Source organism: Neodiprion fabricii, chromosome 7 (genome assembly GCF_021155785.1).
Source record: "Neodiprion fabricii isolate iyNeoFabr1 chromosome 7, iyNeoFabr1.1, whole genome shotgun sequence".
Lineage (NCBI taxonomy): Eukaryota > Metazoa > Arthropoda > Insecta > Hymenoptera > Diprionidae > Neodiprion > Neodiprion fabricii.
Genome location: NC_060245.1, coordinates 9,565,522 through 9,584,814, shown reverse-complemented (window position 1 = coordinate 9,584,814; position 19,293 = coordinate 9,565,522). Strand labels below are relative to the sequence as shown.

Sequence of the window (19,293 nt, the reverse complement as noted above, 5' to 3'; positions counted from 1 at the left end):
TTTTTTTTTTTTATAAATTATTTAATACAAAAATAAATAAATAATAATTAATATTTCTATAAATTATTTTTTTATTTTTAAGTTAGGAAAAAATACAAAAAATGATAAAAATAGGATTTGTAATAATTATAATAACAAAGTGATCAATATTATCAAAAATAAAGTCGCTCAGTAAGCAAGAGCGTTACCGCTACGCCACGGAACTATTGCTGCAACCGGTAAAAAGGTTCCTTCTACTTAAGTTACATATAGAACTTTGAGTTGAAATTTCTCAATAATAAAAACGAATGGCGTCTTGCCGCTTTATATATTTATTGAGGGGACCCTGCCTTACAATATATATAAAAGTAATGGAAATCTGTGATTCCCAAGTTAGACACTCCCCTTGTAAGAATTATTGAAAGCGGACTCAAGAAGTGAGTCGCCCCCCACCACCAGAGTTTTCAGACCTGTATGTAAGACCGTGGGGCTGACCCAACCTTTTTGAGAAGGAATAAGAGGTTATGTATGATTAATACAAACAAACGTCAGAACATCTATTTTTCTCTTCTTTCTAAGCTATCGCTCTCTATGAACAGCATATGCCACTTCGTAATAATATTTAACATCGATAAGCTCTGTACTGACCGTGATGTTCATTAACCATCGACTATAATAATAGCATGGAGAGCGGAAAACCGTAGAACTCACTAACTCGAACTCACTTGATGTTCAGAATCCTGCCCCTGTCCTCTTATTTTTGTTTTTAGGCCATTTTTTCCAATATTCACAGATAATTGGGAGACTATTGAAGGTTGGACAAGCGCTAATAAATACCAACAAACGATTCTGCAAAAGTAGCGCTCGATCACCAAATACAATCATGAAGGGCTGACGTCACGCGAAATCCCTAGTCGAATTTGTTTTATTAATAACGACTAAACTATTCACCATCAAACGTCGGGAACTCACTATTAAATACCAACAAACGACGAAGGAAGGGTTCAAAAAATATTAGCCCACCTGGGTGTTAATGTGAGGCTAAAGTATATGGAGCTTAATAAGAAGCGGAATTCTAGGAAACTTGCACTCAGTGCGCATCGAGTGAAGCCAGTGAAAACGTTATGACAATATGGTAGAAAGTTATCATGTTTTTACTGTATCGAGTGTACCACCGATCGTGAACAATTCGTGAGACTAGAAATCGATCCTACTTTTGGCGAAGTCTTACCGGAGTGTAGTTTTTACATAATTAAAGCTTGTCGTTGTGTACTGTTGTGTACCATGCAAACTCAGTGACGTTTAAGTTGAAGTAGAAAGTTAAACCTTATGGTTTTGCCTTGTTTTTTTACTACGCAGGTCGAGTTTGTACGTTTCGAATTTTATTTTAAACTTCGAACTCAGGAAATCGAAACAAAAACATATTTTGTATTTCACGATGGCGGTGACAAATGGAGCTAGCCATAATTCAAACACGAAGAATGGAAATTTCATATGTGGCGTTGTTGAAGGTAACAATTTGTTCATAATCTTCCGATACTTCCCCTTGAATACTACATCACCACTGAAGTTTTCAATCAAACCACGACAGTATTCTCTGACCTTATGTGGAGCTAAGTAATGATGAATGTGGCACAATAATGTTATTGTTACAACCCTAACCCCAGCCCGATGCGTTCAATCGACTTGAACTTTACATCTATTCTCATTATTTTAGGATTCTACGGCCGCCCTTGGACAACAGAACAGAGAAAGGATTTATTCCAGAAGTAAGAATGTCTTTTCAATCATTGAAAGATAATAACAGAATAAATTTATTGTGTTGTCGATCACATTTTTAGATTTTCTAATAGAAACATTTCACATACTGCTTGACATATTTTCTTTGTTTGTGAAATATAGCAAATAACTGTTCCCGTTCGGTTTCAGAATGAAAAAGTGGGGAATGGACTCATATCTCTATGCACCAAAAGACGATTACAAACATCGTGCATACTGGCGAGATTTATATACAGTCGAAGAAGCCGAGCACTTAACTGGTCTTATAACTGCAGCTAAGGAGTGTGGAATCAGTTTTTACTATGCCTTGTCACCTGGCTTAGATATTACTTATTCTAGTCCAAAAGAAATTGCTGCTTTAAAAAGGAAACTGGAGCAAGTTAGCCAGTTCGGTTGCATTGCATTTGCTCTGCTCTTCGACGATATTGAACCAGAAATGAGTGAAGCTGATAAAGAAGTCTTTCAGTCCTTCGCACACGCTCAAGTAAGTTTCATCAAAATGGTGTGATCTATTTAGTCATGATGCTTAAAAAATGTGAGGCTAAAGAACATGATAGTAACGTAAGAAGACAATTTCAAATAGGATGGCTAATTTGCCAATTTGATATCGAATGAATTATGGTGCATTATACATTGTGACATTAGGAAGCTAATGAACAAAAAATTGTTGATACTTCTTATCGATTTTATTACAAGATAGTAGCATTTTGAGCATTCAATCAATTTATGTGTTTGTAAGGTACATTGTGTTCTTAAGAAATTAGAAAATAAACTATACCGTAATGAAACAAGTTTAAAAATCAACATTTCTTTTCAAATAGCTTCAATATTACGATAAATCTACTAGATTCGTTTGATTTCATTCTATGATAGCTTATTTTATTCAGAAAACTATTTTATACAAAAACACTCATACAGATTCTATATTTTTTAGGTAGCCAATTCAATTTTACTCTTTGTTGATCATCAAATTTAGCATTGATGTAATGTTGTAAAATTGAAGGTTTAATAGTACCAACGTGGCGAATAAAAAGCTTTCTAGTGAGACTTTTGAAAATTGTCTTGTGAATAAAATAATTATTGCTGAGTGAAATCAAACAACACTATTTTTCTCATTTTGAAGCGATTTGAAATGAAAAATTACATGTAAGCTTTGCCTCATGATTGCAGTATCTTTCATTTTCATATGGTTCAAAAAAAGAAAAAAAACCTCTTACGAATGTATTGACATTTTTGATAAATACTCAATGCTCGATTTTCTTGTAATATTATTCGTGAGAAGTAGTTTTTTGGCTCACCAAGCTCACCAACCTTCTTAAATAACGCGATATGTACTCATTTTGCAAGAAGCAGTTTAGACTGATGCTAAAGCTTAAAATGATGATTTAAAAAAAATGTACTGTTACGTAATGTTAACAAGCTTAACCTCGTTATGCACTAATAATGTATCTGGTGGTAGGACTGCTGAAAAGAATCGTGAAACAAGATTATCATCACGAGATTTGGTCATGTTTGTTGTAGCTATGAGTTTAAACCTTTAATGTGATATCTTTTGAGCTGTTTCAAATTTTTTTCTTCGCATCAAGTACTTGTTATAAAAAACTTGGCTTGTTTTTCACAATTAGAGAGCTTATGTCAAAAAACAGATTGGTGAAAAAAATTTGAAAGGTGGTGCAGTGCAATTTAGATAAATCTGATAGCTGGCTGAAATAATTAACATTGTATCAAAATTCAACATTACGTTGAAATGTCTTTGCATATTCATACCATCTTATGCAATGAGAATCCGAGTTGTTGGGTATATTGTAGCTAGGTATATTTTTGAAAAATAATTAAAAACTTTGTAAATCTGCAAATTTTTCGCATTGCGGGTACTTTCAACGCGAACACTCTGAAACACCTACAGGTAGACTAAAATGCATAAAATCACTTGTAGAACACAAAATCTTCCACCGGAAAGTTACAGATGGCGCCTCTCTAACTTGAACAGTTTGGCCGTGAGGGCGGCTTGAAAAAAGATTTCAAAAACGCTCAGCTTCCGTGAAAACCTCAGAAGCAAGTCTTAATTGTTAAATTTATTATGGGTATGTCAATGTTAGCAAAAAAAATTACAAATCCTCCGTGGGCAAAAGAACGTACGGAAGACTCGATTTCTTGCCTCAAAAGTTCAACCTCGATATTTAAATAAATTGTTAGATCTGCGTATCAACTTTTTTTACTTACCTCTCGACGTGCGACTTGTTGACGAGGTTTGACTTGACAGGGAATGTACATTAGAGACCGAGAAGACATCAATTTTTTTGTGATTTTATTGCATTTGTACTATCAGTTTATTTATGTGAATGTATGTATGTACAATATATGAAAAATTTTGTGTATCAGAAAATATTGAAAATGGTGCCCGTGGGAGTTGGTTAAATGAAAAGCCTTTTTTTGGCGGTGGACAGCCTTCTGGGTAAACGGCTGATTTGAAAAAAAAACCAAACGTCATTTCGAAGCTAAGATATGAAGCTAGAACTTCAGTAAAATACGGTTTTGATTTTTGAAGATTTAAAAAAATGGCCACCGTATAAATAAAAATAATAAAACCTAATTCATCACTTTTTTGCCCAATCATTAGAGTAAAAAAATGAAAAAATAATGTACCAACAATCTGGCCGACTGAATTCCAAGACAAAGGAATGAAGCACAAGCTGTCCAAATCTAGAGTGAATCGGTCAAATAGTTATCGTGTTATGTCCGTCGATTTGAAAAACCTGGTTTCGAGAATAACGAGTTTAAAATATCAGGATTGCTTATTGCGTCAAAACACCGTTTTTTTTTTAATTCATCACTAATCCGTAATTCCTGGTCTATACAACAGTTCTTCAGCATTGGTGAGTAGATTCTCAGCCTCCCGTTCTTCTTGATTTATTCAAGCAGAAAACATTTGCGTTATTTACAGCGGTTGCCATGTAGTCCAGGAAATAAAGCATTTTTGCACGACACAAATTCAGGACGGATGAGACCTATATATTCTTATAGAGCTAATGGCTGCGATGAAGGCCTATGTGTTGCCGACCACGATTTTGTTGGCAAAAAAAAAAAAATGCGTGGCGTTCAAAGTTGGTGAAACGATGTTTTCGAGCGATAGCGAGGAAACTATTGATCTGGGAGAAAAAAAAGTTTGATAAGAATTTATAGGTATAAAAAGACGAATAACTTGGCCGGTCACAAATTGAAATTTACTAATTTCTTCTCTTGCCAAGTAATAAAAACTTGCTAAAATGACCATTTCTACAATAACGAATAATTTATCCAATAATGCATGTACGTCTTTGAAAGTCTCGTAATATATGTCTCTTGGTATACTAAAAAAATTTACAAAACCGGAGCTCGATCAGATTAATACTTTTTGAGAAAAGCTATTTGTTATTAAAAACCCGATTTTTTTTTAACGGAATTTCCGGGCTGACATATTATCGAGGAGCAACAAAACTGAAAAAATATTAATCCCGAAGAGTCCCACTATTATGTACACTATGAGACAAAACGATTTTTTACAATTAAGTGGGTGTAAAATGACTCCAAAAAGGGAGTACGCTTTTTACTCGCAAACAAATGGAATTACTCCGCCAATTTTCATGTTACAGAATCAGTATTAGCATTATAGAAAAGCTGTTATTTTTACACGGATTTAAAAAAAAAAAAATTCGTTCAAAGTTAATCAGGGGGGGGGGGAGATATTTTTTTTCAATAATTATTGCAGCTGCTCTTTTAAACACAGAGAGCTAAAATTTGGGTACAGTATAGAAAAAGACTCTTACTAACCGTCATAAAATTTTCGAAGACATTACTCATGGATGGACTGTTCATTTTTGCGGTTAATTCACGGTCAAGACGTGTGGCCGCGTATGGCGACGGAGTGGGGGACATCCATCTCCGCCTGGGCGGCGCTTGCGCTGAAGATGAATTCGCGGGTTCAAATTCCACGAACTTGGAGTATCTCTTGATGACAATGAACGTAACGAGATGTTTTTTTTTTCAATCTCTGCTAGCTTTTTTCGTTGATCGTGAATTTGTTATCAACATCTCAAAAAAAAATATTTTTGAAACTGGAAATTTGTTTATTAATTTTTCTTTTTACTCATATTTAATCAATTTTCGGATTTAATGTGAATTGCCTTTCATCATTATAAAGTTCTTCTATGAGTTTAACGAAAAAAATCGACTCAATGAAAAATATATTGTTTCCGGAGCACGGGTAATTACGTTTTGCGGAAAAATCGGAATATAAGGGACAGAACCTCTGGAATAAATACGAAACGTATTTACGTATGCCTCAATTTGAAGGGCTTTTGACGTTTGTATTTTTTGCTTCGGTACTTTTTATAACCGTTTGTTGTATTAAATACGCTATGTTCGAACGTAAATACGTTTCGTATTTATTCCAGATGATCCATGCTTCGGAAACAATATATTTTTCATTGAGTCGATTTTTTTCGGTAAACTCATAGAGGAACTTTATAATGATGAAAGGCAATTCACATTAAATCCGAAAGTTGATTAAATATGAGTAAGATGAAAAATTAATAAACAAATTTCGAGGTTCAAAAATATTTTTTTTGAGATGTTGATAACAAATTCACGATCAACGAAAAAAGCTAGCCGAGATTGAAAAAAAAAAACATCTCGTTACGTTCATTGTCATCAAGAGATATTCCAAGTTCGTGGAATTTGAACCCGCGAATTCACTTTTAGCGCAAGCGCCGCCCAGGCGGAGATGGATGTCCCCCACTCCGTCGCCATACGCGGCCACACGTCTTGACCGTGAATTAACCGCAAAAATGAACAGTCCATTCATGAGTAATGTCTTCGAAAATTTTATGCCGGTTAGTAAGAGTCTTTTTCTATACTGTACCCAAATTTTAGCTCTCCATGTTAAAAAATGATCTCCCCCCCCCCCCCTGATTAACTTTGAACGAATTTTTTTTTTATAAATCCGTGTAAAAATAACAGCTTTTCAATAATGCTAATACTGATTCTGTAACATAAAAATTGGCGGAGTAATTCCATTTGTTTGCGAGTAAAAAGCGTACTCCCTTTTTGGAGTCATTTTACAGCCACTTAATAATAAAAAATTGTTTTGTCTCATGGTGTACATGATAGTGGGACTCTTTGGGATTAATATTTTTCCAGTTTTGTTGCTTCTCGATAATATTTCAGCTCGGAAATTCCGTGCAAGAAAAGTTGGGTTTTTAATAATAAATAGCTTTTCTCCGATCTACCAAGAGATATATATTACGAGACTTTCAAAGATGTACATGCATTATTGGATAAATTATTCGTTATTGTAGAAATGGTCATTTTATCAGGTTTTTATTACTTTGCAAGAGAACAAATTAGTAAATTTCAATTTGTGACCGGCCAAATTGTTCGTCTTTTCAATAGTTATAAATTCTTGTAAAACTTTTTTTCTCTCAGATCAATAGTTTCCTCGCTATCGCTCAAAACATCGTTTCACCAACTTTGAACGCTCCGCATTTTTTTTTGTTTTTTCGCCAACAAAATCGTGCTCGGAAACACAGGCCTTCATCATGCCCATCAGCTCTATATAGTCCGGTCAATTTAGACATCCAAGGTTACAATAATTCAAACTTGGCTGAAAATTGGCAGGATTGTTCAAAACACTGTTATAAATGAAATGTGAAAAGTCCTCATCGATCCGACACCTGGAAAAAAATTTACTCGGAGTCAAAGGTCACAAAAACGGGTTTTTCGCGATTTTCAGTAAAACGGTAAGTTTTATCATAAAATTAGTCCAGACAAAAATTGTAGATCAGATAATTATCTATAAAAAATGTCCAATTACTTTTTTCCCTAAGAGCCACCGTTTTAGAGATGTAACGATTCAAAAAGTTGAAAGAGTTGTAATCATCATAATATGTATAAGTACACCACGTATATACATCACTGAAGCTGTAATACAAGTAAAAATATCGTTCTATCGGTCAGTGTAACTTACACATATAAAATATTATGAATATAAGAATTTCGGGTGAAAAGAAACCCAGTCCCTCATTTTATACGCCAGTGTAACCTTGAGCAACATCTGTCTCCCATTCAACTTCAGCAACATCTTCATCTTCTGATATTTTATTTGATCAATCTATGACAGTTTCCCCCAGTCAACAGAAATTTCTTGCAAATACTCACAACAAATCTCGGTTCATTGCAATGTTGAAAGAAAAGTTTACTGCTGAAAATATATTGGTCGAACAAGCTAATAATGATGCTGATGTAATGATAATTGAAACAGCAATAGAGCAATTCAATTTAACAAATACAACTATTGTCGTAGGCGAAGATGTAGACTTACTCGTATTACTCACTGCTCGAACTCCAATCGAAAATACTATTTGTTTTTTTAAACCTGGAAAAGCTCAACATCAATTGTTAATATATTCATAAGAAAGTTTATCTACTTTTGCAAAGTGTCAAATCATGCACTATTTTTACATGCATAAACTGGCTATGATACGACATATGCATTTTTCAGGAGGGGTAAAACAACTGTTTTTAAAATGTTTGAAAAACAAGATTTAGTTCAATGTGCTGAAGTTTTTAAAAAGAGTAATTCAACTCCACAAGAAGTTATCACCAACGGAATTCGTTTTCTTCTCTCCATGTATGGAGCCCCTAAAAAAATTACGTGCTTAGATAAGTTTCGATATGCATGTTTCGTTAAAAATACTCGAAATAAAAAACAAGTGCAGTTAGCTTGTCTTCCTCCAACCTCAGCGGCTGCTTATCAACATCTTTTTCGGGTATATTACCTAGTTCAAGTGTGGCTTGGTTATCAGCTAGACCCAAAAGATGGGGTTGGAAGTTGGTCGACAATTCATTAGAGCCAGTTCAAACTTTACTCTCACCTGCGCCAGAAAAACTGCTAAACACAATTTTTTGCAACTGTAAAAAGGGATGTAGTGCTAAATGTGGTTGCAAAAAAGTTGGACTGTTTTGTTCTGTAGCATGTACAAATTGTCAAGGTCTGTCATGCTCCAATGTTGAATTACCAAAAATTGAAGATTCATTTGATGCTAACGAAGAGACATGCGATGTGTCGTTATTGGGGCAATTTACTTGCACCCAGGATGAAGAAGATAAACAAGGAGAAGAAGAAGAACAAGAAGAAAAAGAAGAACAAGGAGAATAGGAAGCAGAAGTTTCAGACAATTATGATTCCGATGGATAAACTTTACTTTTTTTTTTTTTTTAATTCACACCCCTTTTATCATTTTCAACACTTGCCAATATATTTAATTATTCAATAGTTTCAAATTAAACAGAATCACAACAGATCAGTGGAATAGGCCTACCAGGGAAACCACAGTAAAAAAACCGTGCTAAGTACACTACCTCAAAGGTGCCGTCGAAACGTGTGCATATTATGACGATTACAACGCTTTCGACTTTTTGAATCGTTATATCTTCAAAACTGTGGCTCTTAGGAAAAAAAGTATTTGGATATTTTTTATAGTTAATTATCTGATCTATAATTGTTGTCTGGGCTAATTTTATGATAAAACTTACCGTTTTGCTGAAAATCGCGAAAAACCCGTTTTTGTGACCTTTGACCCCGAGTAAATTTTTTTCCAGGTGTCGGATCGATGAGGATTTTTTTTCACATTTTACATTTATAACAGTGTTTTGAACAACCCTACCAGTTTTCAGCCAAGTGTGAATTATTGTAACCTCACCCCTATTTTTTGGTCTAAATTGACCGGACTAATAAGCATATATAGGTCTCATCCATCCTGAATTTGTGTCATAAAAAGACCTTTGTTCGGCTTTATTTCCTGGACTAATGGTATCCTGGTAACAAATGTCTCTCGTCATACAGTGAGACGCGTTTGACCTTGTACTTGGGAAGGGGTTAAAGAAAGATCTGAGCTTCATGAAAATGGAGGGAAAAACATGAACATATACATGAAATTTTGTTATTCTAATGTACCCATCCCCCTTAAACTTGATTCAAAAAATCTAAACGCACTCCGGCTAATGATGTTTTGTGAATAGTTTTCTGTTAAATATCAAGAAGGTCCCATGTCTTTGTCGCCGCGTTCACTAAATGCAGACACGTGACTGATCCTTCAAGAATGTTGGGGGCACCTGACTACTGTGTACAAATTCATCGATACTTATACTTATAGTTTGTATAGAATAGGGTTAGATAGTGCCTAGAGAAGGAAAAAATTGAGAAAAAACACGTGAAAAAAATTTTTTTTTTCCTAATATTTGCTCGTTACAATTGTTTATGATAATTTACAAACAATGGCTTCGAAAAACAATATCAAGACATTCTTCAGAGAGAACTATTTGAAGTCAAGAAGATCATAATATGGAAACATTGTTTATTCTTGTGAAGAACAGCGAAGAAGTTTCTTTTATTTGCTTCCTTGCAAATAGTGGCCGTACGGTTGTACGTAAAAAATGATGTCATATGATCGAACTTTCAGAGTATTATTGACTAAGTGATTCCAATTTGTTTCATTTCATGTCGATCATCAGATCAAAAGTTACATCAGCCATATCAAGCTGGAACCGCTACATTATAAAATCGAAAAATCTTCTATGGAATAATTAAGGGCTAATTAAAGGTTAATTAAATGCTCTATTTTCGAATTAAATGCTTTCCTTTTTTTAAAAGAAACCTGTGGCGGTGCCAGCTCGAGATAAACCTGGAACCGCCACACCTAAACAAAACGGGAACGAGGTCAAATTTCTAAAAAGAGTGAAGGTCATAATTAAAGACTAATTAAAGGCTCCAGGAATCCATGGATAAAACATTTTCTGAGAACCACCCTTAGACAAGAACACCCCTCAAACTCTTAAATTCGGTGTAACTCTTGGACGGAACAAGTTACGGAGTTCGTATAGGCGTCAAAATTACTCTGGAATTGCAAGCTCCTGGAATATCACCCGCTTAAATTAACTGCTCCCCCCCCCCCAACGGATGGAAACCACTTCAAAACTCGGAAAATCAGTGTAACTCTTTGACGGAACAAGTTACAGGCTTTCTAGAGGCGTCAAAATTACTCTAGAATTAAAGGCTCTTAACCAACCACCCGTGCGAATTAAATGCTCCTCCCCCAAGGGGTGAAAACCACCTCAATACTCGAAAAATCAGTGTAACTCGTGGACGGAACAAGTTAGAGGGTTTTTAAAGGCGTTACGTCAATTTCATAATCATAGGCTTTCCGCTGCAGATTTCAAAAGTCTGTGTTTCAGAAAATACATACAAGTCTTGAGGAAATCTATTTCAATTTCCAGATTTCGATCACTCCAAAACAATGCATTATTGAATTGTCTCTGATAACGGAAAAATTTTCAACATCACAAGCCCTACAAAAATCAGCAGAGAAATTTGAGTGAATTTCAGGATACACCAAATTTTTCAGTATTTAGTTGATTTCACCCATGTTTTGTCAACGATCAAACCGATTATTCTGTTCTGTTAGTACTAAAAAATAATTCAAGTTTCACGGGACCGTTTGCCAGTATAGTTAACTATAATTAAAAACTTAATGATATGCACATCCGCATATCATTTATTGGACGGCTTTGCCCGTCTTACGTGGTTTCCCACCGGAAGCGTAAGATTCCTACATGTTAATATTCATCTACATACATTCTTACATCGGGTGCTCAAGAGACGAAAACGTTCTATTCATAGTTTACTATACTTCGTCGCTATCAGGAATCATGATACCTCTTTTCAATCCATGATTCCCGAGACTATTTTAAATAGAGTAATTTCTGGTATTGTCCGTAACTTCATGCTGATGCATAAATATGGAGTGCTATTGGATCAAGTGTCAACATTGTCGAAAAGTTTATCGCTCACAAATTTGTTGCAATAATGTGTTCTGCCTGTCTAAGCCAGTCACCGTTATCCAAACAATGTTTCACTCTACCTTGACTCGGTTCATTTCCGACGTTATCGCCCCCGATCCATTGAATTGAATTCACCCATGAATCAGAATCGTAAATCAGTGATAATTAATAATAAAAATATTAATAATAAAATATGATTCAATAATGATCACAAAAATGCAGGCGAACAAAGGGTATATCGACAATTATCAAAAAAAGCTTGTCAATGCCTAAGCGCTTGGAGTGAATTCATTTAAATGACCTGTGTTAAATTCCATTATGTATCAAAAAATTTTCAATTTTATTCGCCAGTAATTGCCTATAGTACACATTGTTAATATTAAATCTCATTGGTAGGAAAAAATCATTTTTATTCAACAAAATAGCTATTGGTATTCTCAGCATGTATGATTTCAGTAGACTGAGAATTGCGTGGAGACGACTGTGATGTTGGCTATCACAGCACCGCACATCTCGGGAAATAATTCAATTGCAAGATTTCTTGAAATAATCAATATTGCCATTTTTAACTTTTCTTCCGTGGTGTGAACATTAATCGACAATATATCGTATATTCACATCATGTGCTGTATAGCGTTGTAAGCCCTCAACCTGAAACCATACTCTGTTTTTTCCTACCTCACCACAGGTAACCATGAGCCGTTTGCATTCACGGCACATTAACCAGTTGAAACTTTATAATACCCAAAATACTGGAAAAATATCTTCTTGTTTCTTAAGGTCTTATCTATAAGTTAAATTCATAATAATATCGAAAAATCAATTTCACAACTATTTTGAATGTATAACAAGGCACTTTAATAAGAAAAAAAAATTTTATTTTACTTCCAAACAAGTTGAAAAGTTTCATTTCGGTACGAAAATACGTCTTTCAAAATTTGAGCTCTCAATCTTAACATTAAAAGGTTGTGCATCGCACTTTTCTATTTTTCATAAAAATATATGGAGAAAAGTATTTGCTCATTCTGATTTTTGTCAGCAGCTAACGATGCGGCGACGTACAGAAAATCCACCGACATATTTTTGTAGAGAATGGAACGCTGTTCAAGAAAAGATATCTTATTATTTTCTGATAAATCTACTCTTTCAAAAGTTGTTTTCATTCTTATTGACTTTTGACCTCGAATAACGTTTCAACGAGTGAATTTATCGAAAAATAATAAGAGACCTTTTTTTGTAGAGCGTTCAATTCTCTACGAAAATTTGTTTGTGAATTTTCTGTACGACGCATCGTAAGCTAGTTATAAAAATAAGAAGGGGCAAAAAGCATTTTGCCCGAGTTATTCTGCCGTTCTAATTAGGTTAAAATAAGTCGTGTATTATACACACTTAAACATGCCAGATATATAGATACATAGTCTCCAATGTGCCTCAGCGACGAACTCTATTACGTACACGTTATTCTGATGAAAAAAAGAAAAGTACGGTGCGCACCCTCATAATATTAATAAGAGCTGAAATTTTAACAGGCGTATTTTTATACATAAATGGAACTTTTGAAGCTGTTTGGGGGTGAATATATATAGTATATATTTTAATATATATATATATATATATCTTATATTTTAATTTATGTATAATATATATTTTAATGAAATACTCGTTCCTGGAGCCTTTAATCAGTCTTTAACTATGACCACACTTTTTAGAAATTTGACCTCGTTCCCGTTTTTTTTTAGGTGTGGCGGTTCCAGGTTTATCTCGAGCTGGCACCGCCACAGGTTTCTTTTAAAAAACGCAAAGCATTTAATTCGAAAATAGAGCATTTAATTTGCCTTTAATTAGCCCTTAATTATTCCATAGAAGATTTTTCGATTTTATAATGTGGCGGTTCCAGCTTGATACGGCTAGTTACATTCCACTTGCGAAAACACGAAGCAAGATCAGCAACAAGTGGTCAGCTAAATTCGAAATATCGAAATATCATTTTTTGGGGGCATGAAATTCCTTTTTTCATATGTTCTTCCACAGATGAAAAATGGTGACTTCACTTCAACATTGTCGCACCCGTAATGAATTTAACAATTGAGATAGGTTTTTTACTTACGTTAAGCTGGCACCACTACGTTAGAAAATCAAAAAATGGACTACACCATAATTTTAGGTTATTTTTAGGCTAATTAGTGGCAAAATAACGTATTTTCTGCTCTGCAAAAAAAGTATAAAAAATGGCGGTGGTGATAGATTAACGTTAAGTCAGCACTACCACACGGAAAGTCGGGGAAGGGAAAACAATTTTGAAAAAAGTACGTCGAGGCGTAGCACTAGACATGCAACTTAATTTAATCTCAAGCCAAAACGAAAATTGAACAGAAATTATTTGTAACCTCAATATTTACTCAAACTCAAATATAACAAAACGAAAACATTAATTGACAATGAGTCAACACAACCTAAAGTCAATCGTATTCAATCACAAATTGATATGTGTGAAATTTGACACCACAAAATTCTTATTGTAACCGTCAACTAAATCGAAACGAGTAAGACTCAAATCGTAACAGTAAACTTAATCATAAATCACGAGTTCAGACTCAACTAAACGCAGTCGCAACGTATTTAAATGCTACATTTTCTCAAAATTACTAATTAAGTAATCCATTGTCTATTTCGAACAGTCAATTACGGCAATTCACAACCTATTCGAGACGCGACACTGCGAAACGTGATACCACGACTCGACTTCCTACAACGGAATTCGAATTGTACTAAAATTACACGAAAAAGACTTAATTCGGAACCGTGGCTCTACTCAAAATATTTGTGAAGTATTAGTGACCAGGAGGTAGATTGAAGAATGAAGAAAGTTTAGTCGAAATTCTGGTCAGGTAAATGGAAGAATTTAATTGTTGGGAAAACGAACATGTTTGCGTTTTCGTCGTTTCAGCCGGGCCCTGAGAGACTATGTTAGTGTTCCAATTAGAATTGTTTTCTGAAACATTTTGTAATTATTATAGCCTGAGGATGGTCGGCAGGGCCCGGCTGAAACGTCGAAAACGCAAACATGTTCGTTTTCCCAACAATTAAATTCTTCCATTTACCTGACCGGAATTTCGACTAAACTTTCTTCATTCTTCAATCTACTCAAAATATTTTAGAAAATTAAATTTTCTTTCCTTGATAACGCGGGACTCAGGCTACGGTCACCAAGCAAGAAGATCGGCCAGCGAATTTCCAGCAGTTATCGACATCGCAAATCTAAAATGCCTATCCGTTATTTGGCAAGTCGTTACTTCATTACTTTCGAAATTCGATCGTGAGAAACTAAGCCGCGCTTACCGTTCTGCAGCTACTACAAAAAGCATCCAGTTTTTCGAAGTCTTTCGTCATCGACAGTTCGTAATTGTAAAAAAAATAAACTCGTTATCGAAGAGCATAGAACGTGTCTATTACGCGATCGTCAGAACTAGAGTGATATGAAAATTTCTCAAACTGCCGCAACACGGATCACTTTGCGGCCCCTGCTACGTGTCTTCATGCCCGCAAGAATCCGTAACAATTGATTTTCCATCAATTTCGTCGATTGCGCAATCTGACGCACATTTGCTGGAACGTCGTGACGCCGAACTTAACCCTGGATTGCAATTTCATCAGCCGCGTAGCTACATAATAGCGCGGGCGGTCATTCTTCGTCGCTAGTTGATTCTTCGCAAGTCCAGTAGCCAGCTATTGGCGGAAAAAGCGGAGAAAAGGCTGTGGCTCTCCGGCCACTGGCGGGAATTGATGTCGCCTTGGACCGCGATGCAGGGATCTTCGTTGGCTTCCCTTCCGTAGCTTCGACATCTTTTAAAATCGTCGCTATCCATCGTTCCATAAAATTGTGCCATCATACTCGAAAATAAAAGAAACAAAAACTGTGAAATATCTTATTCGCTACTATGTTGAAGTTAGTAACGTAAACTTGACGATTCATGGTGATAATGAGGAAAACCTGTTATTTTGCGATTTTGGAACTGTTTGAAATTAAGTAAACCGTAATAAAATAAAATATACTTATATTTTGTAATCTTAGTTCCTTTAAAATCATTGTAAAAGTAAGAAACTAGTGATTTTTTCCAATGTTTTCGTTACGATAACGTTGTTACTAATTTCAACCTCGTTATTCGCCCCCTCGGAATCTTGGATACTTCATCAATTGATACCGCAGTCTCTACTTTTCGTTTCGGTTAGGGTTCAAGGAGTCGTTTGTAACGGGCATTAAAAATGCCACGTTACAGTTCCAAACTTCAAATCACATTTTGACTTCTCACTGAATTCCGATAATGAAAGTGTATTGCAGATAATCGTTTAACCCCCTTTAATTCACGCAGGGTCGTTTAGCGTCCCATCTTTTTTTTTAAAGATTTTTTTATTTATTAAACTACTGTTTTTGTAACAACTACTGAGTTTTTTTGGTCCCGCAGTCCCTGAAATATTTCTAAGTCTAAAGAAAATATAAAAAATTTTTTTTTTCTTTTGAAAAATAACTCATGTAAACAAATGGAAACTCGTACTTTCCCACGAAATAAAGCATTTTCTGCCAATCTACCATGAAATCTGAATGCCAATTTTTACAGAAGCTTAATACATACCAAAAAATCTTACAGAATTAAAAAAAAAAATTCAAGTTGTTTTTGTCTGCCCGCCATATTGGATCCGAACCCAAAAGCCCGTGCATGCAAAATTGCAAGTGAATTGCATGTAAGAAAAAGTTTATGCACGAAAGGGTTAAAGTAATTTTTTTCAAAGTAGATGGTCTGCCTGTGTTGACTCGCTGTTTATCTGTGCTTTCACCTGATATTTTAATCGAATACAATTTCGTTCTGAGAACAATAAGTTCGGTTATAGACTTGCCGTTGTTTTCGTCCTTTATGAAAGCTCTCACTTTTTTGCTAACTAACGGCATCGCGTAAACATTGTATTGGGTATGTGAGTTGATTGATATCACACCGGGTACCACGAGTTATGGGAGGGGGGGATGTAAGGTTTTTGATTCTTTCGAAGAAGATTGCTGCATGAACAAAAAAGGTCGATTGTAGCCAGTTCGCAGAACATTCCAAAGAAAAGAGTTTGCTTTTACGCTAGACCTTGACCGTCGTTAGGGTACGCACGGGATGGAATGATGGTGAGGTAGAGTAAATTGTCGGGTATTGTTCCAAAATTGTTTATTTCAAAAGAAATGATTGGAATCGGTATAAAAGTAGTGATGCCATATTCATCAACATAGTGTAGAATCTTCTGGAACGTGTTTGCGCATCGTTGTGATGCGCAGCATTTCAAATTTTTTGCCGTTGTGCTTGCGCAGCAGTGAAATCGGCAGTGAAGCAGTGAAATACATTAATAGAAATAAACGGACAGCCCGCGAATAGAATCAATTATTCAATTGCATTCTATAGTAGACTTCCGGTTTGGTCGGATCCGATTCTGTCAGGTACATCATTCCTCTACTCTCCACTATGCTCTCACTATTTCCCGTTTGTGCGACGAGCCAGTTAAAGCTCGCAGATTAATACAAGGAATTAAATCTATGGGGTAATATAAGTAATTAATTTTATGGGGATATGTGGGTGAAGGATTGCTTACTGGCAAGGGCAGATTTTGCTGGCGTGATACTCTTATGTACCAGGGTGGTTGCAGTTCTCATTAATGGTAGAGAGGGGTGGTGGCACAATGTTACTATGGACCAGAAATGAAGAAGCAATTAGACGTTGCGATTGCAGGTATAGAGCAGGCTGGAAAAGTAAAAAAAGTTCTACGCGAAGAACGGGGAAGGATGTGGCGACGGCATTATTAATAAAGCAAAATTTTGTTTCTAATAGTTCAGTAATTCGAAAAAAGATGGAATATATGGCCGTTAAAGTATCAAGTTTTTAGAATGTATTTATCACGTGAAACATGGCTATAGTGGTCAGATGCAGTCACTGTACGATAAATGTCGTCATGGGAGATGGCTACGGTTACATCTTGAGCTCAACTACTACCGCGTTTGAGAGTACACTGTCCTTGTGTAGCATTTATACGGCTGACATTATGGTCTTTATAGCTGACTTGTAAGACGACAATTAGTATGGGTGAAAAGACTTTTCTCTCATTTAAGCTAGGTTAGTGACATTTTGAGCTGTTATCGTAATTTAGATTAGGAAAATGTGAGGGTAATATTAGACTAGGAGGGTATTGCATATTATCATTTTGTTTCTCAGCTTAGGCAGTATCAATATGTCTTGGTAGAATCTTTATAAAATCGACAAGAATAGAAATATGTTGTTTTTCGAAACTGATGAGTGTTCAGGCGTTGTGATCTAATCTGTAATGAATTAACTGCTGGAAGGTAGGTAGTTTTAGCAAAAGGTCTGAAGCATAGTTCTGCGACACGTAAGCCACATTGAAATTTGTTTTTTTCTCCATCTGATATATCGTGTCCGATATAAATTCAGACTAACAAGGAGAGGATCAGACCTCCGGATCACGGATTCTGCTCAAACTTGCAGGAGTGTTTCCTTGGCTCTAAGAATGAAGCCTCTTATGCTCTGTTCCATCTGATAGACATTTCGTCGCTCGTTGCGCTTCGTAAACTACGGCGTGTTATTATGAACAAAAAGTAGAAGAAAAAGGTTGTCATAAAACTAGCGCATAAATTTATAAATGAACATAGAACGTAATCCCCCTTATGAGCTTTCGCTAACAGCCCACTATGACTAGGTTACTGACTGGAATAGCGTGCTACCTTACCAACATCGTCTGTTGTGTACCGATTGAGATGTCTCAGTGGATCTGTCAGAATCGCTATATTAAAGCTGGCCTTGTGAGTGAAAATCGATGGTGAATAGATTATTATTACTCCTTATTTTCTTACATTTCGTAATTTCTGTATTGAGCTGTGACACACAATTCTCTGATTAGAAGCCGTAACCGAACCAAAATTCATAATTATATCGAAATAACACCATTGCATTACATGAACAGAATTCTTTGAAAGTATTTATTAAAAACATAAATTTTTTATATTTGTTATGAAAGTAGTTATAACGTAAGTACTAACATAGTTTTACTGAAAAATCGATCTCTCGTGTTTATGTGCAGGATTTCGAAGGTCGTTGCTCAGAATATTGAACTGGATGGTAAATGAGCTTGTGGATGTATTACCCAAGATGAAATCGGAGATATTTAATCTTCGTAAATGGAAAAATAGTATTAAAGATAGGAACCTTTTGGGTATTTTAATAAATAATAATAAGTGTAAAGAACAAATCTCGGTTTTTGAAGGCACTTTAAAGCAAATAAAAGCAAACTGCCATATTAACGTCTTGCCTCATTGCGTTATTTAATTTACATGCCAGCCAACACTGTATGTATTCCAACAAGGCGATATGTAATATAAACCTTTGCACGGTTTGCTTTACTTCGCTCATGTGTAGTATCCGTCCGTCTAGCTGCGGCGATCAAAGTGATGTAGAATCCGTTGTGATGGAAGTTTCAGCCAATTGTATACCAAAATTAATAATTTGTAATTGTTAGCAGATGTTTTCATGTGTTTTCGACGTGGGCATTGAAATAGTAAGCAGTAAATTTCATGGAATATTATCAAATGTTATTTCCCAGCGAGCTAAAACCGAAGATATG

General features: G+C 35.3%; 1 protein-coding gene across 2 annotated transcripts in view; it reads left to right on the top strand.

Moving 5' to 3' along the window:
• The first annotated feature begins 495 nt into the window (after positions 1 to 495).
• The window catches only part of LOC124187111 (protein O-GlcNAcase), a 142,694-nt gene continuing 123,896 nt past the window's right edge, over positions 496 to 19,293 (top strand). Inside the window, exons 1-3 of one of the 2 annotated variants that reach the window (XM_046579374.1) lie at positions 496 to 1,490; positions 1,697 to 1,748; positions 1,909 to 2,242. In XM_046579374.1, the coding sequence (XP_046435330.1) occupies positions 1,418 to 1,490; positions 1,697 to 1,748; positions 1,909 to 2,242 (459 nt within the window). In that variant the 5' untranslated portion in view covers positions 496 to 1,417. The remainder of the gene's footprint in view (positions 1,491 to 1,696; positions 1,749 to 1,908; positions 2,243 to 19,293) is intronic. The other variant, XM_046579373.1, reaches the window with a different exon arrangement.